This window comes from Mustela nivalis (assembly GCF_964662115.1).
Source record: "Mustela nivalis genome assembly, chromosome: 11".
In the NCBI taxonomy this organism is placed as follows: Eukaryota; Metazoa; Chordata; class Mammalia; order Carnivora; family Mustelidae; genus Mustela; species Mustela nivalis.
The window spans coordinates 41,292,974-41,316,697 of NC_139030.1; the positions used below are offsets into that span (position 1 = coordinate 41,292,974).

General features: G+C 36.2%; 1 protein-coding gene across 1 annotated transcript in view; it reads left to right on the top strand.

Annotated features, from left to right (window-relative positions):
* LOC309843473 (titin-like) overlaps positions 1-23,724 on the top strand; it is a 275,519-nt gene that overhangs the window by 112,909 nt on the left and 138,886 nt on the right. Inside the window, 38 exon segments of the mRNA XM_082688984.1 lie at positions 35-112; positions 279-353; positions 962-1,048; positions 1,284-1,364; positions 2,318-2,401; positions 2,796-2,879; positions 5,135-5,218; positions 5,443-5,523; positions 5,667-5,747; positions 5,916-5,993; positions 6,298-6,399; positions 7,022-7,144; positions 8,994-9,074; positions 9,268-9,345; positions 9,576-9,653; positions 9,812-9,895; positions 10,148-10,231; positions 10,456-10,539; positions 11,282-11,362; positions 11,655-11,870; positions 13,400-13,477; positions 13,681-13,755; positions 13,971-14,063; positions 14,817-14,894; positions 15,091-15,246; positions 15,461-15,544; positions 15,714-15,791; positions 16,267-16,350; positions 16,601-16,684; positions 16,894-16,968; positions 17,178-17,477; positions 18,959-19,033; positions 19,816-19,890; positions 20,536-20,628; positions 21,193-21,270; positions 22,359-22,427; positions 22,740-22,823; positions 22,952-23,245. Coding sequence (XP_082545110.1) covers positions 35-112; positions 279-353; positions 962-1,048; positions 1,284-1,364; positions 2,318-2,401; positions 2,796-2,879; positions 5,135-5,218; positions 5,443-5,523; positions 5,667-5,747; positions 5,916-5,993; positions 6,298-6,399; positions 7,022-7,144; positions 8,994-9,074; positions 9,268-9,345; positions 9,576-9,653; positions 9,812-9,895; positions 10,148-10,231; positions 10,456-10,539; positions 11,282-11,362; positions 11,655-11,870; positions 13,400-13,477; positions 13,681-13,755; positions 13,971-14,063; positions 14,817-14,894; positions 15,091-15,246; positions 15,461-15,544; positions 15,714-15,791; positions 16,267-16,350; positions 16,601-16,684; positions 16,894-16,968; positions 17,178-17,477; positions 18,959-19,033; positions 19,816-19,890; positions 20,536-20,628; positions 21,193-21,270; positions 22,359-22,427; positions 22,740-22,823; positions 22,952-23,245 — 3,777 coding nt within the window.

Genomic DNA, 23,724 nt, shown 5'->3' on the forward strand with positions numbered 1-23,724 from the left:
TAAAAGTACTGCAATTTCTTTAAAATGCTTGCAGTTGTAAAGAAGCCAGTAGTTGAAAAAATTGAAAAGACTTCTCGAAGAATGGAGGAACAGAAAGTTCAAGTCACCAAAGGTATTATGATTTAAAACATTTCTGATACCATGTACACACCTCATCTGTTTACTGATGTATATTCCCATGTTAGTCATTTATGTAATCATCTAAACTAAGATATTTTAAAATTTTGTGCAAAGCAATATTCTTCACAATACAAATATATTTGTACATATTTTTTAAGTACCCGAAGTTTCAAAGAAGATTGTTCCACAAAAACCTCGGATTCCAGTGCAGGAAGAAGTTATTGAAGTGAAAGGTATACATCTTTGTCTTTCCAGCTACAAGTTTTAAACATTTTCATTTATGTCTATATGTGTACATATTTAAACAGTTCACAAATCTGAAACTACCAAAATACATTCTTCTACAGTATATATCTTATGTTGAGTTGTACATATGTATAATTTAAGGAAATAATAACATTCCCCTTGTTTCTGATTCTGCTTTAGAATTGCATTTTTCTATTTAAAGGAAGATTTTGTTTAATAAATAGTCTTCTAACTTTACTATGCAAGGCATTCCATTGCATATAATATTCCCTATCCTCTTGTTTACATGAGTAAACCCTAGTGGATTTGGAAAAGGACCACATTACGTGTGAAGAAGTTGTGTCTATTTGATTCCCATTTAATAATCTTTGATAAAGCTGCATGGGTCATTTGTCCCTATATATCAGAACATGGTTTGTATTCTTGTCAATACTAAATTTATTTCTGAGGCTACTCATATTAACCCACTCATTCTGTGTCTAAAGACTTACATGTAATGTTTGTTACATGTAATGTACAAATTTACATGTATGTATTTGATCAGGTACCTTGTCCTAGAAAAAGAAATACTAAATGTGAAATACTCTCTTTAAAGTACCAGCTGTGCATACAAAGAAGATGGTTATTTCAGAAGAAAAGATGTTCTTTGCTTCTCACACAGAGGAGGAGATGTCAGTCACAGGTATAAGGCACATTTGAATTTGGGGGCTCAAATGGAGGGGCTTTAGATGAATTTTGATCCCCCTTTTTCAGACCTAATTTGTGATTATGTAAGCGTTTCTGTCTCCTTGTAGCTCTCTGTCGTCTTTTCATTGCACACTTGTCTCTGTTTTAGTTTGTATTTCAATATTCTTTGAGAACTATAATTGCCACCCTTAATATGGCATACCAGTAATTCAGATGTACATTTTTTAAAGTCCCCGAGGTACAGAAGAAAACTGTTACTGAAGAGAAAATTCATGTTGCTGTTTCCAAAAAGATTGAGCCTCCACCTAAAGGTATCAGTGATTCCTTCTAAATTTAAAATCTTTTAAAGGTTCCATCGTAAGCCTCTGGGTATGTTAATGCTACGGAATGGCCTTGGTCACACAGTCAGCAGACCTACAGCCACTAGGTATAGTGGACATTCTGGGGAAGGCGGGATGACAATGATTGGAGGCTCTGGCCCCTGCTCCAGGGACCTTACAATCTGGTGACCACCTACTTGGAGTCGAAATTTGATATCCTGGAGCTAGTTTGTACCAGCTCACCAGAGCTGATGGTTGAATTTGTAGAAATTTTGCTACTGAGTGTTCACCACCTCCATGATTCAAAGTTGAGCTCTGTAAACTCAGAATTAAACAAATTATATTGAAATCTATGCTAAGCTGTTTTGACGGCTTACTTCCACTTGTACAGCGTGTTGTTATTCTCTCTGTTGTTCACATCGACTGGGGCAAGGCGGTCGAAGTGCTAGATTGCGGTGGGCTGCCATGCGTCCTTCCCACCTCCGCAACCCTGATGTCTCCCTTGTTAGCCGGGGTGGGAGTATTTATACTGCCCCAGAAAGTGAAAACTGGCAGTTGCTACGAATGAGAGCTCATCCTCCCCCACATGCCCCACCCAAACTGTTAAACATTTAGGATACCAAAAATATTTAAGATAATGTAATGCAATTGTTAGAATGCACTTGCTTTATAAATGTGAAGTTTCTAAAACCGGCACCTCAGGCACTGGCGCCTCTGAGGAAGGGCAACTCCTAGCTGTTCCTGGCCAAGTGAAGGCTCCTGCAGTCGAAGGTCAATAACAACCACAACTTTTTCTAATTAGTCTTTCCTCTGCTTCCCTTGCCTCTTGCTTCTAACGTGGAGTTTTTTTGCATTCACCTGGCATAAAATTATCTTTATTTTAATTCTGTCCTGCCTTATTGTAAAACCACACAATTTCTCAAAAATGGCATTTTTTTTTAAAGTCCCCGAGCCACCTAAGAAACGAGTCCCAGAAGAAGAAGTTGCTGTTCCCATTCCTAAAAAGGTGGAGCCTCCACCAGCCAAAGGTAGAATAATATTTTTGAAAAAAAAGTTGTTGGTGTGTGTCTTTTTGTATCTTTTTCTGTGGGATCTGTGTATGAACGAAATAGCATCTGTAAATGATTTGTGGTGTTTTCTCTGTATGTTGATCTCATTAGCTTTGGTACTGTGTTGTACAAGTACCAAAGCTAATGATGTACAAGTACAAGACCATAATAACTGAGGGTTTGTTTCATGAAATGTATGTAGTGTCTCTGTGGTATCGATTTATTTTGCATACACGTCTGCCACAAATAGAGCATGTTTAATGACTTCCTAAATTCTTACGCTCTTACTGAGGATTGATGCTTTAGTGTAATCTTAATGTCTCAGAAGGACACTAGAACTCTCAACATTGTTTCCACAATGTTATCTTTAAAGTTCCTGAAGTTCCCAAGAAACCTGTGCCTGAGGAGAAAAAACCTGTTCCTGTACCCAAAAACGAACCTGCCGCTCCCCCAAAAGGTACACCAGAACTGATCAGGGGGCAGCCCTTTGCCTCAAATGCCAGTGTTCTGCTTTATATGGTCTTCATAGTGTACTATGCTATCTTACTGTTCTTTTAGATGCCCCTGGTGTTTTCATTTGTTGGTTACCTTCCAAGGTTTTACTCTTGACATACATTATTTATGACACTGAGCAATTTCAAAGACACCACCAGAAAGTGTTCTTAAAAGAAGCAACTATGTCAAAATGCTATATTAAATTTTTACTATCTTTCCTCTGATAGAAAAAGAAGAAATCTTTGTGAAACTCATTTTCTACAGGCATCTTTCTAGAAAGACTCTTTTACCCCTCATCTTTGAGATTTTTCTTAATAAAAAACACCTCCGTGAGTTATGATGAGTTACAGAGTCACAACTGGAAAGCGTCTGACAGAACTGAATGTTAATGAGATAAAGATGTATATAATGCTTCTGGTAACTCCACTCTTCTGAAAAGTCAAGAGCAGCAAGTCTAGACTAGTTGGAAACATTGATTTTTGACATTTACTTTGACCATGTTTCCTGACATTAAATGAATGTCAATATTTACCATAAGTGTTGCAGTTCTCTGATTAACTAGTCAGGGGACCTTTCATATGCATACGTTTGGATTCAGTGTGCTAATTCCTTTATTTTGGTTTTTGAATTTGGTTTGTTCTTTTTTGTGGGGAGGGGGTTGGTGATGTTAGAGACACTATTTTATGGATGTGGCGAGGCTACAAACTGCATACATCTGGTCTGATACAGAGAGATTCAGTAAGAATTCAGTATCATCCGATTTAGAAAAACCAGGCTTACTGAAATCACACATTTTAAATAGTGTTCCCATTGTGCCTGACTTCCCATTTTCCATTTTCTTCCCAAAACAAATCTGTTTCTCTCTTTCTCAAATTCTTGACTTTCAGAATTCTGGGTCTTACTTTAAAAAAAATGATTCCTGATTATCTAGTCATCAAAATATGATTTCTGATTATCTAGTCATTAAAATATGGTTATGTGAAAATAATGGAACAAAATGGTATCATATAGATTAAAAGGTCATATTATTAAAACCAGTACTAATACCAAAGCCCTTGATCACTGCTGAGGGAGATACAGAGGCATGTCTCACCTACCAGTAAAAATAAATATGCATAGTAAAAAATATATATGTATAAACACCCATGTATAAATAATAAGTGCAGACGCAAATGTGTATGTCTCTATAATTACATTAGAGTATTACAAATGCAAGCATAGAGGTGAAGGAGTTCACAAAAACTATCTTATTTAAAATGGAAACAATTATTGCCAGCAATGCATGCTTTTAAAATGCATCTGCCAGGGGCACCTGGGTGGCTCAGTGGGTTAAAGCCTCTGCCTTCGGCTCAGGTTATGGTCCCAGGGTCTTGGGATCGAGCCCCGCATCAGGCTCTGTGCTCAGCAGGGAGCCTGCTTCCCTTCCTCTCTCTCTGTCTGCTTCTCTGCCTGCTTGTGATATCTCTCTGTCAAATATATAAATAAAATCTTAAAAAATAAAATAAAATGCATCTGCCAGTTTAAAAATTCCACATCATTAACACTTAGAATGGAGAAACTAAGTAATTGTAAACCTTTTGCGGTCAGAGATTCTGTTGAAAACTATGGAGTCTCTTAGAGAAAAAACATATATGTGTATACTCACAAAATGTCATATACAGAACTCCCCAAAAGTCACTGACACATGGCTATCAGATTGAGAAGCCTACTCTATCATGAGTGTTTCCTGAGTTGCAAATAAACTATAGTTGCACCAAAACCAAACAAAATCAGAAGAGAAATGGAACAAAATGGTATCCTAGAGATACAAATATTCTAACTATGTCTTAGTCTAAGATAGTCCTAGATAAATTATGGATTCTGTTTCTTGATAAAAAGCCTAACAAGACTTTGCTACATTCTATATCTACAATCTATATCGTTTGTGTAGTCACTGACTAATTTATCAAAAGCATACCAATATATAACAAATGAATTTTATACATATATTTTTGTTTATATGACTCATTTTTAATTTCCTAAATGTCTCTATAACATTACTCGTGACATTTATTACATTGTGACCTTTTTAACATCATAGTTTAATTTTCTGCATTATTTTGTCAATGCATAGAAACCCTATGGCATTAATGAACTACTAAAGATTGGTGTATGTGCCTACATCCATTCATAAAAGTGGTATATGTTGAACTAATGTTCTGTTTTAAAAACTTTAAGTTCCAGAAGTGCCAAAGAAACCTGTTCCTGAAGAAAAGATACCTGTTCCTGTTGCAAAGAAAAAGGAAGCACCACCAGCTAAAGGTATAGTGCCTTGCTTGCTAAAGAACCCTATTTTTATATCTTGAGTACAAAACATTTTTGTGTTTAACTATCTGTTGAGTTAGTTTAATTGAAAACGAGTGTTTTATGGCAAGAGTAATAATTCAATAGAAGTGTCTGTCCACCTGCCTGCTTTCTTAAAAAATAGCTGTAAATTAGCTACTTTGGAAAATACAGTCATTTCTAAAAATTAATGTCTTTTCAAGTTCCTGAAGTACAGAAGAGGGTTGTCACAGAAGAAAAAATAACGATTGTTACTCAAAGAGAGGAATCTCCACCACCAGCAGGTACTAAATTCCATCTTCATAAATAACCTTGTCTTTCCTTCAAGCTTCTTTAATTGCATGCCTTCTTTAATGGGCATGCCGATTCTGTGTTGCTCTTTTATTTTGCCTTTCTGAGAATCTTAAAATCAAATGCTATCTTTAAGTGCCAGAAATACCAAAGAAGAAAGTTCCTGAAGAAAGAAGACCTGTTCCTCAAAAAGAGGAAGAAGCTCCACCACCAAAAGGTATTGTCTCTTTCCAAGAACCATCTTTATATGATATCATGTAAGAAGGCAAATGGTGGTTTTGTTGGCTTTGTGATATGAATACATTGTGGGTATATATCTGTGTTTGGGGTTGGGCTTCAGTAAGATAACTCTGAAGTTCTAAAAGTCCATGTTTCGAAATGCCAGTTCTACGAAAGAAACCTGTCCCTGAAGAGAAAGTTTCTGTACCAGTTCCTGTCGCTAAGAAAGCTCCTCCTCCCCGAGGTAGGATTTGTCTCAGACATCTGACAAAAATCTTGTTGCCTGTGAATTCTTGTTCTATCCAGTGTCTTCTTGTGTGACCCTCCATCTCTCTTCTAATAGGATATGTGCGCGCGCGCGCGCGTGTGTGTGTGTGTGTGTGTGTGTGTGTGTGTGTGTGTGTATCCTCATGATGTTTGTTGCGTGACTCGTTTTCCCATTTTGTTAGTGAGAGTGGCGTACCGTACATTTCTTCCCCAAACTCTTAGGGAAATAGGATTTTTAAGATTCTTGATCTTTTACACTTCAACTTAATGCTTTTTTAAAGCTGAAGTTTCTAAGAAAACTGTGGTTGAAGAAAAAAGATTCGCTGCCGAAGAAAGACTATCTGTTGCAGTTCCTCAAACAGTGGAAGTCATGCGACACGAAGGTATATAATCAGAAGTGAGGGAAGAAATGGTTGTGCATGTTTCCTTGAAGTCTTTCTTTCCAGATGTGACTGTTTACCTTGTAAGTTGTCTTGATCAATGTCTACTGGCCGTAGCCTTCTGAGACTGAGTCCTTTGTGTCTGCAATTGTCTTAAATCATTTCAAGACAGTGAACAGGATGCTGAAAATGTGATCATTGTCAACATGGCCACATTTGGACATGATCTGAATATTCTTCTCAGTCTTGGGCTGTACAGTTCCCTTATCTTTTTTTTTTTTTAAGATTTTATTTATTTGTCAGAGACAGAGGGAGAGAGAGCAAGCGAGCACAGGCAGACAGAGAGGCAGGCAGAGGCAGAGGGAGAAACAGGCTCTCTGCCGAGCAAGGAGCCTGATGTGGGACTCGATCCCAGGACCCTGGGATCATGACCTGAGCCGAAGGCAGCTGCTTAATGAACTGAGCCACCCAGGCGTCCCACAGTTCCCTTATCTTGATCTTAAATCAGCTTTCTCTTCCATGTGATGAGGAAGTCCTATTCAGCAGTTATAAGAACCACTATCCAGCTGTAGGGAACACATGGCTATTACCAGTGTTTCCAGGGGCCTGAATTTAAATTAAATAGTATTTTTTGAAATATCCACAGAGGAGGAGTGGAGTTATTCAGAAGAAGAGGAAAGAGTATCCGTTTCGGTTTATAGAGAAGAGGAAAGAGAGGAAGAGGAAGTGGAGGTTACAGAATATGAAGGTAAACAATGCCAATGAGCTAGAGATGATCTGGAGTCTTGATGAGCTGTTTTCTTGCACAGATTGTTTATCAGATTAATGAAAGTGGACGCAAGTTCAGTGACTATCCAAGAGCCTCGTTAGATGTATCTTTTGATCAAAACACAAGATTCAGGAACATTACTTAGAGTAAAAATCCAATGTATTATTTGTCTATCATCTCTTACTTGCTATGAGGGAGGGAGTGGGGGGGAGGCCTTATGTTTACATGTAATTAATGGCACAGGTGTTTCCATCTACATTTATCCTTTTAGTGGACAGCACTTGGTTTTAGCATGGTGGGCAGCATGAACATCATCTGGTAGTCTAATGTCTAAAACATGGGTAAGAGAAAGTAGTTTTTACAGCACAACTCACTAATGCGTCCTGGCTCACAGTTTTTAAATGAAGAAGAAATTGTACTACCTTATTACATTCCAGAAGTCAAGGCCATTTGAGAGTGAAGCACTGAATACATAGGTCTTTCTTCTATTTCATGTATGGAAAAAAAATTATGTAATATCTTTGATTGAATTTGTTTGTTGTTTAGACATTCCTATACCTATAACCTATAATGCTAGTTCTCTGCAGTTTCTTAAGGATTGAACAATGTACTTTATTTCAGTCCTTTGCAATGAATTAAGATACCATTAGGTTTACCCCTAAACTCCAGCACTCTGACTAAAGCTATTTATCTGAAAGAACTTTTCTAAGAAAGTTCTAATGTAGCTTTGCTTCAAAGAAAAATCAGTATGTTCTATAACAAATTAACTCTCTTCCTTAAAAAAAAAAAAAAAGAATAGAATTCTATATGGAGATGCCCTTGAGTGCATTTCTGACTAATAAAAGGTGCCCCACTTCTCCACATAGAAGAAAATTCCTTGTGAAATTCTGATGTGCTCTCTTAATGAAATGGCTTGGAACAGAGCAGGATGGGACGTGACTCCAAGAGAAGGCCCACTGGTTCTGTTGTTCTTCCTGGGAAGGGCCAAGGTGTTGAGCATAAGTCAGGAATCTGATAGATCTAAAAGGGCCCCATCCCTTCTAGATATGATTGGGAAACCAAACATAACATATACACAGGGAAAGTTCCCATTGCATAAATCTGATTTCAATTTTTAACAGTATCTACTATAAATCTCTTTCAGTCTTATAGCTGAAAAGAGAGACCTTCTATAATATTCTTTGTTTTCATTAAATCTTGATCTAGGGAAAAAGTGGGTAGCCTGTTAAGTTTACTTCTAGTATAAAGATATGTCTACAACTAGATCTTCCTATTCTATAGTTAACTTTATACATATAGGCTCAAATCCCATATGAAGACACCTGCCTTTTCTACTGTACTTGCCCCCACAAAACTAGGGAGAAAAAAAAAAAGCTTATTTCCAAGTCCTCAGTAGGTTTTTCACATGTAATACAGGTCTTTTCTTTTTTATCATCCATTATTTTTCCTCAAGTGTATGTTCCTGCCCCGAAGCCTTCAAATCTAGAGTGCTCTGTTATTTTTGAAACTTATCTTCAAATGCTTATTAATTGAGCCACTAGGACTGTTTTTATGTCTTGTACTTGTCCTCTTCTTCCTGTGAATACAAGCATTACTATCTTTATGATACACTTGAAAATTAAATTACTGAAACTTATTTCCCAAATTCTTTATTAAGGCATACACTTCAATTAAAATGCACTTTTGGGAGGTTTTAAATGGGAACAGTCGGGGATTTGGCAAGTGTTAAACTTTTTATTATTGTAATTACTCTTTGAAGTTACAAATCACCTTTGAAATTAAACATGAAAAACACTACAACTTTTCTTTAAAACTGATGTCTTTAAAGTGATGGAAGAACCAGAAGAATACGTTGTGGAAGAAAAGATGCACTTTATCTCTAAGAGAGTGGAAGCCGAACCGGCAGAAGGTATATCAACCCTTGAATTAATTTTAGCCCTATTTGTGTTTGGCTCGTCCCATTATTTATCTTCTCTTACAGTCAGTCTATTACTTGTATTGCCTATCTTGATAACTATCGTGGCTAAATAAACAGACTGCTTATATTTTTATGGAAAAGAAATCTGGGCATTTCTACACGCGTATTTTATCTTCTTTTCAAGTGGTTGAGAAGCATGAGAAGAAGATGGTACTGAAACCGAAAATTCCTGCTAAAGTAGAGGCACCCCCACCAGCTAAAGGTACAGTCCTCCCTCAAAGAAACACAGTACCCTTTGTCTCAGTGGCTGTATCAGTGCATTCCATTTGCGTGCTGCCTGAGTTTTGTTAGCCCTGATGTATAGATATTTTTGCTGAACAGTCATTAATGTTTGTGGGTACGTATGATCTTTTCAAAAGGTGAATTCTAAGCCCCCAAATGTCACTTTTTCTGTAATGCAAACTAATACTCTTCAACTTAATCTTTCTAAAGTTCCTGAAGCACCTAAGAAACCTGTGCCAGAAAAGAAAGTCCCTGCTGCAGTTCCCAAAAAGGAAAAGGTGCCACCAGGTATCCTGGGCTTTGCTTTATTCTTGAACAATGTCCGTCTTTTTCCATCTTAAAGTGGTCCATTCTTCAAATTTTTAAAACTTTAACAATAAAATAGTCTCTGTGTTTAATGTCTTTTCATCTTGTATGCTTGACCGTGTTGCTTGATATCTTTTAAGTGCCAGAAGAGCCAAAGAAGCCAGTTCCAGAAAAAAGGGTTGCTCTAAAAGTGGCTAAGAAAGAAGAACCTCCTCCCACCAAAGGTAAATGAAATCCTCCCTCACAAAAACCAGGAACAGGTCTTGTCTTTCATCCTCTCACTGCCATCCTTGGGTCACACCTTTGTTGTATTACTGCCTTATCTATGGGTGGAGTATTACTTGTTGTGAAGTTTATTTGTGTGTATTTTGTGAATTGCTGTAGTCTGAAATCACAGTCCTTTCTGGCCAATTACCACTCCCCCGCAAATACACTTAAAATAACTTAACTCCCTAATCCTAAAATTATCTTTCAAGTGACTGAGAGGCACATGCAAATTACCCAAGAAGAAAAAGTACACGTTGCTGTAACTAAAAAAGAGGAGCCTCCAAGAGCAAGAGGTACATGTGACCTTTCAATACACAGACTATTGTACTTACCCTCTTCTCTTTACCAAATGCACTCATTATGGGTGTTTGTTGTTGTTGTCGTTGTTATAGGTTGTTTTTTTTTATGTTTTAAATAATGAAAATGTCAAGTCCTTTATGTTTGGGTTACTATTAGAAAACTGCCTTTTGTGGTCTGAGTGAGGGGTAAATCCTTAAAGTGAAATCTATCTTTAAAGTGCCCAAGGAACCCAAGAGAGCTGTTCCAGAAGAAAAAATTCCAAAACTCAGACCTAAGAGAGAGGAGGAACCACCAACAAGAGGTATACTAACTTTTTCAAAAATCAAAATGAGCATGTAGGTATTGAAACTAGTCTAGTGGAATTGGAATCCTTGGAGAAAATAATTTAAATAACTTAAATTTAAATGACTTAAAATAAGTCATATGCATGTGCAATATCATATCAATCCAAAGCTCAACATTTCAGATACCAGAAAGTACTCTCTCTTCTTTTCCACAAAATTGTGAAGCTCCCCCAAATGTGTACTTTCCCTTAAAATGTACTTGTTTTCTAATATGTTATTATCTGTATACTAAACTCATCTGCCCAAAGGATTGTTTTGTGTGGCAATCTTTGATAAAATTAAATTTTTTTTAAATTCTGAGTTTTCTACATTGTGCCAGTGGAGTTTCTTGAAACTACTTGAGAATTCAGATGAAGACACTGTTTATGGGACTAAAGTTTCTGTCCAAGGCTTGTTTCATAGTCTCTGTTGCTACTGTCTCATTGTCTTTTTGAACTCTCTTATAAATACTACTTGATCTTCCTAAAAACTTATTCAATATCTTTGAAGCCTTAAACAGGTTAGAAAAAAGTATTCTTCTGTATGTTAGACAGTGTTTATTTCCAAGTCTGTTGCTTTTTCTTGCCATGTAAATGAGAAGTGTGAATGATGAGCATGGTGATGGTTGTCTTTGTCTGTGGATTGTTCGTACACAGTATCTCTTAACATGTATATATTCAAGATCTCATAATTCACTTTTAATAATTACTCTTTTTAAAGTCACTGAATTCAGAAAAAGAGCTGTTAAAGAAGAAAAGGTATCCATTGAAGTTCCAAAAAGAGAAGCTCCTCCCGTGAAAGGTATGTTCTGCTTTCACCAAGTATTACACTGAAGCATGAAACTGCAGAGCCCTTTGCCTGCTACTTCCCACCATTTATTGGCTTATTTTTGACTAAAGGCAGGAAATATAACATTTGAAATCATAAATAGCAAATGTACACTCTGTCCTACCTTGACTGGGAAAAGACATTCAGGTTCTCCCATAACCAGTGCATGAATCCATCACATAAGAATGAAATCAACATTCATGGTCACCATCACCCCCTAAATGAGCTTCAAGTAAAAAGCTGCCTGTTTTCAATATCATTCTAGAAGTAACCGTAACTGAAGAGAAGGAATGGTCTTATACCCGGGAAGAAGAAATCGTTTCAGTAGAACGGGAAGAGGAGTATGACGAGTATGAGGAGTATGATTATAAAGAATTTGAGGAGTATGAACCAACAGAAGAGTATGACCAATATGAAGAATATGAGGAACGCGAGTTTGAGCATTATGAAGAGTATAAAGAGCATGAGGAGTATGTCACAGGTATGGGCAAGACTGCAAACCGGACATCACCTTAAATACACGCAGATTCCATTAGAGCAGGACAAACATTTGGGTGCCCAAAGAAATTTGCAAAGAGCTTTATTTCATTTGACAAATTCAGAATTTTTTTTCTTATATAACTTCTAGAAAAAAAAACAACCCTCTAAAAATCTTCAGGTTATCATTAGACTTACTGTTAGACTTTGGGAATTATCTATTTCCTCCCTCATTTTTGCTCAGACACAAAATAGCAAACTTCCCAGAGTTTGCTCTTCTTTCTCAAAAGGGTGACAAGTTTCTCTGCAAGTGCCTGTGATCATTCCAATACATGGAATGTCTGAATGTCTCTTATTCTAAAGTTTGTTATTATCAAGCATGATAGAAAAATACACTCTCTCTGGGTTCCCATCTTGAAAACCTGACAAAGACTGCTTCCAAAGTAAAGACAAACATGAAGGCTAACCTGAGCAGTTGTGTTCTGTCTAATGATAATCAAATTTGTAGGTGTACAATTTGGCTCCACATGATTCCTTTATTTAGTCAATAAGTTCCTACTGGAATTTTGAAATTAAGCAATGTTATTTCACTTAGCCAGTTTCTGACATTTCATAGCTTCACTTTGAGGACATTCTATGTGATTTTATAGGTAGCATTAAAAACCAATATTACATACAAGGAATAACACAGAGGGCCATAGGGTAAGGGAGGGAAAACTAAATGGGAAGAAATCAGAGAGGGAGACAAATCATGAGAGACTCTGGACTCCAGGAAACAAACTGAGGGTTTCAGAGGGAAGGGGGTTGGGGGATGAGATAACCAGGCGATGGGTATTAAGGAGGGCATGTATTGCATGGAGCACTGGGTGTTATACACAATAATGAATCATTGAAAGCACATCAGAAACTAAATATACTGGCCAATTGAACACAGTAATAAAAAAATAAATAAAATGGGGTGCCTGGGTGGCTCAGTCAGTTAAGCATCTGCCTTTGGCTCATGTCATGATCCCAGGGTCCTGGGATTGAGCCCTGTGTCGGGCTTTCTACTCAGTGGAGAGCCTGCTCTCCCTCTCCCTCTGCCTGCTGCTCTGCCTACTTGTGCTTGCTCTCTATCTCTCTGTCAAATAAATAAATAAAAATCTTAAAAAAAATAAATACAACATATAAAGAAAGGAAGACATCCCCCCGCCAAAAAAACCCTAATGATATACTATAGGTTGGGTAATTGAACATAATAAATATATAAATAAAACTCAATATTATATAGAAAGAAGTTTTAACCATGATTTTTTCTACCCAAAGTGAAATGAGATTGTTAATATGGAGGAGAGAATTGCAATGACCTAACTGAAGCAAAAAGGCAGCAGGAAAGGGTACTGTCAGCTTGTTTAGGGCTTTTAGACCTTATTCTACTTGGACCTGTGATTCTCACTCATCTCTAGAGGCTATGGCTACACTGTAAATAAAAGATAAAGAAATAGAATTTGTTATTATGTTCTAAAGTCTGACATTATATACCTCTTTTTAAAGAACCCAAGAAGCCTCTCCCAGTAAAGCCTGTCCAAGAAGAACCAGTTCCCACAAAGCCAAAGGCCCCACCAACTAAAGGTAGAGTGAGCAAGACATTATGAGTCTGAGAGACCCGTGTCCCTACATGTCTGTCATACTATAAACACATGTTGAAGTGGCAGCGCACAAATTGTGTGTTTGGGATGTTGTGTTGTACATCGTATTTCTTAACTTTTTGTTCTTATTACTCTTGAGACATCTGGCTCAGGTTTTTAAAATCTGTTAATCTTGATATTTTAAAGTGCTGAAGAAAGTAGTCCCTGAAGAAAAAGTCCCAGTGCCCATTACCAAGAAACTCAAACCTCCACCACCCAAAGGTACATTGCAAAGTGATAACTAAAAAGAGAAACATCTTTATTACTCATGTTCTATAACATGTCTTTCTATCTTGTCTGCTGTTTTTTGTTTTTCCTGAATGTATTGTGGTCCTGATTCTTATATTTCATGGGGAGTTTTTTTCTGTGTGTATTTTTATGTGTATGGTATTTGTGTGATTGGTTTTAATGCTCTTCAATAATTAATATCTTTAAAGTGCCTGAAGAAGCAAAGAAACTTGTTGAGGAAAAAATACACATTTCAATTACCAAACGTGAAAAAGAGCAGGTGGCTGAGCCAGTTGCTAAAGGTATAATCATTTCCTTCCAAAATCGTGGTCTTTTACAATACCTCTTTTAAAATTAATGTAGCTATGTTTGCTTTGTTTCGTTGTTACATATGTCTTTGAAGTTAGTCATTAGGATTTGTTGGGCATAAAAATCTGTCAACATAGGATAAGAAGGTAATGCTACCTTCAAAAGAAAAAGTTATTTTTGAAATATATCCAGAGCCTATTACACAACAGCTGTGGCTACAATATAGATAAAATAGAATGCTTGGATTTAAAACTGGTGACCATTTGGTACATTCCTGACTTATCTAAATTCATGTAATGATATAACAATGTTGACCCCAGTTCAACAACTGTTTATGCATTCTGAAGTTATTTTGAAGGTTACAAAAAAAAAAAAAAAAAAAGCCCTTGTCATTTTTTTTCTAACTATGAAGTAACTTCTCTGCCCTTTCAGAAAGTATACTTATTCAGAAGGAAATTTAGCTTTCAGTAAAGGATATTTCCTACAAGTAGAGATACATAAACATCATTTCACGTTTGGGTTCTGTTACTTCAAACTTATTTGTATATATCTGCATATATTTATCCCGGTGAGATTAAGAATCATTTTCAGGGAAAATATTAAAATTTTTTATTAATGAGCAGTTGTGTATCTATCATATGAGAGGCACTTGCAAAATTATTCTGTCTGCTCAAACTTTGACAAAGCAACCATTGCCTGGGCGGCCTGTTTCTGACAATAAAATATTCTTATACTTAAATTTCAAGTGCCTGTGAAGCCCAAGAGAGTTGTCACAGAAGAAAAAGTACTTGTTCCTAAAAAAGAAGTAACAGCACCTGTTAGAGGTACCTAATACCACTCTTTTTAATGTGTTGTTTGTCGACTTTGCTGTAAAATTCATGTGTAGCTCTATGCGTGAAGTTCTTCTCTGAGAAAGATAAACCCTATTCTTTCTTCTGTTACAAATGGCTGTGTTCCTACTGTGTCTTAATTTCATTGAGTCATCGGTAAATGTCAAACCTAAAGATAATCTCTTTAAAGTGCCAGTACCAAAAAGACGAGAGCAAGAAGAGATTGTCTTCGAAGAGGAAGTTGTAACTCAAGTAGAGGAGTATTTTGAAGAAGAAGAAGAGTACTTTCATGAAGAAGAGGAACTCATAACTGAAGAAGAAGTCATACCAGTGATACCAGTCAAAGGTAGATTAAATCTCCTACAAAGAGATACATAGCGGCATCTTTAGAATCTGGGTATCTAATTTAGTCAGATTCTGGGTTTTATTAGTACCAATGGCCAATTCTGCTTATTTTAGAAACACACACTTTTGATGCTGAAATATGATTTCTGCTATTGCCTTTCATAATTTCTATCTTGTATGCAACATTTCCAAAATTCTTAATAATATCTTTAAAGTGCCCGAAATACCCAAGAAACCTGTACCAGAAGAGAAGAAACCTGTTCCTGTTCCCAAAAAGAAGGAAGCCCCACCAGCAAAAGGTATAATCGCCATTCATAATGTAGGCCTTAGTCTGCATATAAATCATTCACTATCTTCTGAGTTCACAACCTTGTGTGTTGCTCTCTATTGTTAGAGGTGTTAATTGTGCTTTATACAAATGTGTTGTTACCAGTAGTTAGAACTTACCAATAAACAATATCTTTAAAGTGCCTGAGATTCCTAAGAAGCCAGAGGAGAAAGTTCCTGTACCCATTCCTAAAAAAGAGAAGCCTCCACCAGCTAAAGGTACATCTCTTTATAATCCATCAGTGGGATAATGTGATAATTTACTCATATAGTAGAACTTGACGACCCCTATCTATTCTTTCCCCATGCCAATATTAACAAAACAAGGACCACCCAACTGGTTCTAGGAAGAGTTTACCATGTATTCATCTCGGATTTTTACCATCAAAGCATGCTGACGCTTAGTGCTTGGCTTTTACTCTTTAGTAGAACGTTCTTAAAATTCTTATTATAATACCAAAATGGGCAAAATCACCATTTGACAGGCATTGTGTCTTGTCTCTATCACCAGTGTATGTTTTCTCAGTGTTCTCTATTTAAATTTGTGTGCATCTCCTGGCCTTTGTTTTGTGGCTATTATTCTTATCACTCTTAAAGGGTAAAATTGTATGATGCTTCAGTAAAGTCCTAAAATTGCTGGATTCTTATCAATGGGTGGAAAATTTGACACTAATCCTACTTGATATCTTTAAAGTTCCTGAAGTGCCCAAGAAGCCAGTACCAGAGGAGAAAGTACCAGTACCAGTTCCTAAAAAGCTGGAAGCTCCACCTGCCAAAGGTACATGAACTCGCCAACACTTTTTTAATTCACATTTGCATACAAGTAAAAATTAACTGGTTCAATTCCGTGCTCTTTGGGGATGCTCTTTAATAGCGCTTTATGGAAAAAAAGAAAGATTTTAAAGATAAAAACCTCCTTGAAATATCTTTGTCATACTTTTATTACTATATCTTCATCTTTTTGAGACTATGCTTAACCTCAAAACTTTACATTGTATAACATTTTTTTCTAAAAAATTTCTTTAAAGTGCCAGAAGTGCCCAAGAAGCCTGTGCCTGAGAAGAAGGTGCCAGTTCCTGTTCCTAAGAAGGTAGAGGCTCCACCTGTAAAAGGTACATCATTTCATCATTCATGTACATGGGGGGGGGCTTTCATTTTTATATATTCACATGCAAATCCCCCCATAACATTACAAGTTTAAAAGTTGGCCTTATTATATAAATATTTAGTGATTTGGTAAATATTTAGTAATTATTTTCATATATATTGCTCTAAGACATATAAAAGAACACATATTTAAAGATCAATAATATTTTCAAAGTGCCAGAGGTACCCAAGAAGATCATCCCAGAAGAAAAGCCAATACCTATTTCGAAAAAAGCTCCACCACCCAAAGGTATATTAATCTCTAACAGAACCAAGGCAGAAAGGGAAACTAACTGGTCTTATTCAGCCTTGCTAATTACAATTAATGCTTCATGACCTTGAATCTGATGACAGTTGATGCCTCTATGATCACAGAATGCTTGCTTTTCATGTTTTCCCATTGTCATGAATAGTGTACATAAAAGTGACACTTGTACGATTGAATAAATATCTTTAAAGTGCCAAAGAAACAAGAGCCAGTTCCAGTTCCTGTAGCTCTACTTCGGGAAGAAGAAGTTCCATTTGAAGAGGAAGTTTTCCCTGAAGAGGAAGTTTACCCTGAGGAAGAAGAAGTTCCTCCTGAGGAAGAAGAAGTTGCTCCGGAGGAAGAAGAAGTTCCTCCTGAGGAAGAAGAAGTTCCTCCTGAGGAGGAAGAAGTTCCTCCTGAGGAGGAAGAATTTATACCTGAGGAAGAAGTCGAACCCGAAGAAGAGGAAATTCTTCCAGAAATTAAACCTAAGGTGCCAGTACCTGCACGAGGTATAGCAACTCTTCTTGGAGTCATCAAGGTCTCTTTTGTGTTGAATTCTGCCTTTCCATTTTTTTTTATTCATCTGCAGTTTTATCTGTGTAATACTTCACTCTTTATGTTGTCTGTCTACTAAATCTGAGAAAACATTCCAGACATGTATACCTTTATTATTGTGTCTGTCACATGTGTCTGTCTCTTGAAAATGATTTGGGTGTCTTCAAATTTCATAATATGAACTGTTATTTATTTGTTTGTGGTCTTATCTTCACTTGTCTTTTTGTTATATATATAGTACTGTGCATGTGATTTTTAATGTCTTAAAATGAATGTTTTTAAGTGCCTGAAGTGCCAAAGAAACCTGTACCTCAGAAGAAAGTCCCTGTTCCTGCTCCTAAAAAAGTGGAACCTCCACCACCCAAAGGTATACCTCCCCAAAGTGAATATGCATTCTTCATCCATAGCTTCATCAGAAAAATTATGGTGGAACTGGGGTTTAGGAGAAGTTAAATTTATAAAACAGTCACATTTTTCTTAAAATGTTCAGGAACACTGATATCCACTTTTCATTGGATGCAAAGCAATATTCAAGAACAAAGATAAAAGGAAGTATTGTCCCCCAAATTGCCACAGAATTCTACCTAGTGACCTGTCATTTTAGTAAACTTCATAATTTTCATATAGCTATTCTGCAGAGCTAAATTATCTCCACAAAAAGATACCTGAAAAATATAATGAATAAATTTTCCTAAATTTCATCCTTCAACTATTTATATGAAGTGCTTTTATAATACCAAGATGAAAAAGGAAAAATGATGGGAGTGTTTATCAAAACACTGAGTAATAGCTTATGCCTTCTGATACTTACATATAAATGGAAGCCCAGCATGTTTTGATTTTAGCCTTAGCTTTATTCTTTGATGTATCATTCTGAGCAAGTCTTTTAACCAATCTGAGCCTCAGGTTTTTCTCCTATAAAATGGGGAGACTAATAGCAGTTCTTGTGGGCTCAGATATTATTGTGAGGATAAAATAAAGTAAGGTATGTGGAAGTGCTCTATCACTGAATGAATTATGCAGATCAGTTCATAGTATAGGATGAAGTCTACATATCTGTAACTGTATTTTCTGCCAAAGGTCATGTCATAATAAGCATAGTGCCTCTACCAGGTTAAATAGTCATATAATCAATATGGTAATATAATCAATCAGTCCTTTATTAGACTACAAGGATTCAGAAATACTTTATAGATAATGATTTAATAAATTACTGGTGACATTGAAATGGATGAAATGACAGCATCTGTCCTCTGATATTCAAGTAGGTTGCTGATCCCTCACTCTATAAAACCTATTTCTGTCATAACACTGGGCTCCCGACATGCCCTATGTCTCTATCTTGGGCATGTGGTCTTTCTGTGTGTAAACTGCTTGTGCTCTCTCTTTTTTATTCCTCACAATAAATTCTTATCATGAAATGATGTCTTTAAAGTGCCTGAGGCTAAGAAGAAAGTACCAGAGAAGAAAGTGGTCATTCCTAAGAAAGAGGAGGCTCCTCCTGCCAAAGGTACTACCATTCCCAAGCCAATTAGACACCGCCATTTCTTTCTCTCACCTGTGAGAGTCAAAGTGTCCTCTTTCAGTATTTGTTAGTGTAACTTGTATTATTGCTATGTCTATGTCTCCATGTTTGTGCAACTTAAACTATAAAAAATAAAATAATATCTTTAAAGTGCCTGTGGTGCTTAAGAAACCTGAACCAGAAAAGAAAGTGCCTCCTCCTGGTCTTAAGAAAGCAGTGGCTCCTCCTGCCAAAGGTATATCACCCAAAAAAGGATGTGTTTGTTGTACCAATGTTGAACTGTGATGCTGTCCACACAGATGATCAACATAAACGTCTGTCTGCCTTGTATGGTCTGTCATTGCCATTCATCATTTGTGACTCTGAAGCGCCCGTGTTTGTGCTATGTCAGTTTTTCCGCTTTATGTGTTTTATGTTGATTCCCTATGTATGTTATGTCTAAAAAATAAAAACACTCAACTAATACATCTTTAAAGAGCTCAAAGTAACTAAGAAGCCAGGCCCTGAAGTATGCTTTGCTCTTCCCACAAAACTAGAGGCTCCAGCAGTAAAAGGCAGAATATCTCTTTAAGGGGCTCTTAGTCTTAAATCACAAACCTCTTTATTTTTGTTTCATTAATTGATTCTGTGAAATCTCCATGTTTCATCTTGTGCATGTGTGTCTTGATAGTTACTCCCTTGTGTTGAAAAAAGGGGAAACTTGGTCTTTATGCACTCTTCATTGGTTCTTGCATTTTAAGTGCCTAAAACAATCAATATCTTTTAAGTTCCTGAGGTACCTAAAAAAGTGGAAGAAAGACGAATCATTCTCCCTGAAGAAGAGGAAGTTCTACCAGTTGAAGGTAGATGACTTTCTAAGAAAATAGATTTTCCAGATCATCATTGTCTTATCATTGTCTAGTACTAGAAGAAGGCAAATGCACATTTCGCTTCAGAAAATAAAGATATTCAGACTCTAAAAGAAATCATCATTTACCTAATAGAAACTGGGCAGGCAAATTAAAATCAACTGACTTTCTTACATATTTAGCCAATTTGTCTGTGTTTGTTTGTTTCATTTTAATGGCAGTCTTTGAAAGGAAACTCCATTTGCTATGGGGAATTTTTCATCAGATGACTTGGTTGGTAATAGTGGGATAAACCTGCCCAAGAAATTCCAGTTAAGTCTTAGTAGTTGACACAGAAAATCTAATGTTTACCCCTAACTGAATATTTGCCTTCCAACAAGTCCACCTCCATTAAAAATAGTAATAATAATAATTTCAACTAAATTCTCTGACATCTTTTCTAATTCTGAAATTCTGAGAAGGTCCTAAGATATTTTGAGGACTCAGTAGATTGTTTTCAAGAACTAGTGAGTTTGTACATGCATCAGAAAGGCTGAGCTATGAATTACCTATATTTAAGACAACCTCCATTTTCAGATATACCCTCCTAGTCTAATATTTAAAAGAATTATAATTTACAAAATAATAATCTTTTTAAAGTGTATGAGGAGCCAGAAGAGCCTATTCCAGAAGAAGAGATCACTGAAGAACCACCTAGCATAGAAGAAGTTGAGGAAGAGGCGCCACCCAGAGGTACAGCTGCTTTTAGGAGTTAGACATTTAAAATCTATCGTGGTCCAAATCTTTCTCAAAATAAGTCAAAGTCTGATATTTCTCAATATACTTTTCTTACATCTTACTAATGACAAATTAATGATCAGTAAGTAATGGTACCTGAAGGACCCCACCCAGCTTTTCTACTGCATCTCTAATATAATTCTTGTATTATTGGCACTAGAAATTTTCCTAGCTAGACCCTATTGTAACACTTTCTCCTAGTTTCTAATTTTTAATTTCTATTCAGTATTAAAGTGGGTGAAAATCTATTTCTGTGTTGTTTACTTTTTAGAATAATTCTTAGCCTATCATTCCTGAAGACTGTGACAAGTTTTGTATAACTGATACTACATTTGCTAATAGGATTAAGAAGTAATAGCCTTCCACTTTTAGAGTCACTGCTGCAAATGTATTATTATCATTTAGGTTGCTAATATCTTTTAAAAATAAGTCAATGTTTTGTGTTATTTTTTGCATCTATGGGTGCTGTTATGTTCATTGCATGTCCTTTTTCAAAATATCCATATACTATCTTTGAAGTGCCTGAAGTGGTTAAGAAAGCAGTACCTGAAGCTCCTACTCCTGTTCCTAAAAAAGCGGAGGCACCACCAGCTAAAGGTATAGCAAATCTCAGTTAATAATGTCTTTTTTTAAAAAAATATTTCTTTTATTTTTATTTGACAGAGAGAGAGAGATCACAAATAGGCAGAGAGGCAGGCAGAGAGAGGGGGTGGGGGAAGCAGGCTCCCCGCTGAGCAGAGAGCCTGATGTGGGGCTCGATCCCAGGACCCCAAGATCAAGACTTGAGCTGAAGGCAGAGGCTTAACCTACTGAGCCACCCAGGCATCCCTAATAATGTCTTTAAATTCCAGTTAACATTCTTTAAAAAAAAAAAATCAGAAACTTCTTCTTTGATTGCTTTCTTAGAATCATTTACGTAGCAAACTTTCATATCTTTAACCTGTTTTGGAATCTTAAGTGATGATTATGTTACTGGATGGCTGTGTGTATATGAATTATTCTGGATGCTTCTCATTCTAAACAGCTGAGACTTCTAATGTTAATGAGTACATCTCTCTACGCTTATATACGTAACAATAGACCCTTCTTCCCCGCATTCCATTCATGAATTTTATTACATTATATAGAGTTTTCCCATGTTATTATAATTATGTATACTATATTATAGGGGGAAAAATCTGTTCTAATGCTTGGGATGTCAACTATTTTAAAGAACCTCATGTCCTTTCTAATATTTGGCCTAAGCATTTAAGGTTATTACAAAATGCCTTTGCTTCCTAGTTAGGTTACTACTTCAGGAGTGCTCTTAACAGATAAGCTATGCTCTCCCTATCACAGCTGGCCTCCCCCACCCCCCATATAAAATAGTACTCAGGGAAGAGGACACCTCTGTTAAGGCTTAAGTACTCTGTTATGGTAATCACTTCAAAACAATCTTCATCAAATTAAAAATACTAGAAGTAGGCCCAATATTGGTAATCCTTGCTATTTAAAAAGAATAGAACAGCACATGCCTTCATCTTATCTAGTTAGCACAAGTAAGTGAATTGGGAAAATATCTTTATTGTCTGTAAAGTGGTGTCCAGTAGTAGAATGACTTCTTACACTTTAATTATTATAAAGATGTTGTTTTATTTTCATTATTTAGTATTATTAGCTAACTGAAATGCCTAATATCTTTAAAGTGCCAAAGAAGGTTCCTGAGGAAAAAATACCTGTTCCTGTTCAGAAAAAAGAGCCACCTCCAGCCAAAGGTACCTATTCTGTTTTAAACCTGAATTTCCTGTTAATAGTTTTTCATTAAGATTTTTATGTTTGGGGTACCTGGCTGGCTTGCTCAGTAGAGCATGTGATTATTGATCTCAGGGTCATGAGTTCAAACCCCACAATGGGTGTGGAGTCTACTTAAAAAATAAAAATTTTTAAATTTAAAAATTTTTAAATTTAAAACTTAAAGAAAAAAAGGTTTTTATGTTTAATGTCTCTGTGTCTTGACTGTTTAGATGTCTTTGGTCTATGAAAACTTGCTCTTGATAGTCCTAAATACTAAAACTTTATCTTTAAAGTGCCTGAAAAGAAAGTCCCAGAAAGGAAAATCGCAGAAAAGAAAGTCCCTGTGCCTAAAAAAGAAGCTGCTCCCCCAGCTAAAGGTATTTTTGGAAAGATCTTTTCTGTGTCTTCACATATTATTGCATGATGAGAGCCTTTTTTTTTTTTTTCCATCTTCATTTCCTCTGTGTTTGAAAAAACAAATTTCTTAAAGTAGATGCTCTTTCAGGGAGGACCGTCGTTGAAGAAAAAATATCAGTTGCCTTCCACAAAGAGGAGGTAGTAAGAGAGAGAACGGAATTAGAAGTAGTAGAAACACCAGTGGAAGTGCTTGAGGAAGAAGAGTTCCATGAAGTTCAAGAATATTTTGAAGAAGAAGAGTTCCATGAAGTAGAAGAATTCATCAAAGTAGAACAACCTAGAATTGAAGAAGTACACAGGGCTGAAGAGGTCCATAGGGTAATAGAAGTTTTAGAGACAGAAGAAGTGGAAGTATACGAAAAACCCAAAGCTCCACCTAAAGGTATAGGTGAATTCTGTTGCTATAACAAATTGATATACCTTGCTCTAACTCACTTTTTTTTTTTTAAGTGCATTTCATGCCCAGTTTGGAAAACTAGAAACCCACTGACTTTCCAAGTTAAACTCATGGAATGCTTTAAGCATGAGCTTCAGCTATTTAATACGAAGATTAATATGGAGTAGAGATTAACCTTACAGTGTATAATTTTAGCAGACAAGATAATGGTATTTGACACCTACTTATCTAATGGGCTCACTTGTATGAATTTATAGATTCTTTCTTGAACCCAGCTAAGAATGATTGTTACATGATTGTTACAGGTGCCAAAATATCTGACCAGTGTCATCAGTTGAGTGAAATAGAAGCTACTCAGTTCACTGAGAAATTTACATGTTCAGGCAAAACAACCATTGCTTTGTTAACATGAGTCAGCTGTTCACAAACTGATCATTGCTTATTGAAAGCTTCTGCATTTTATG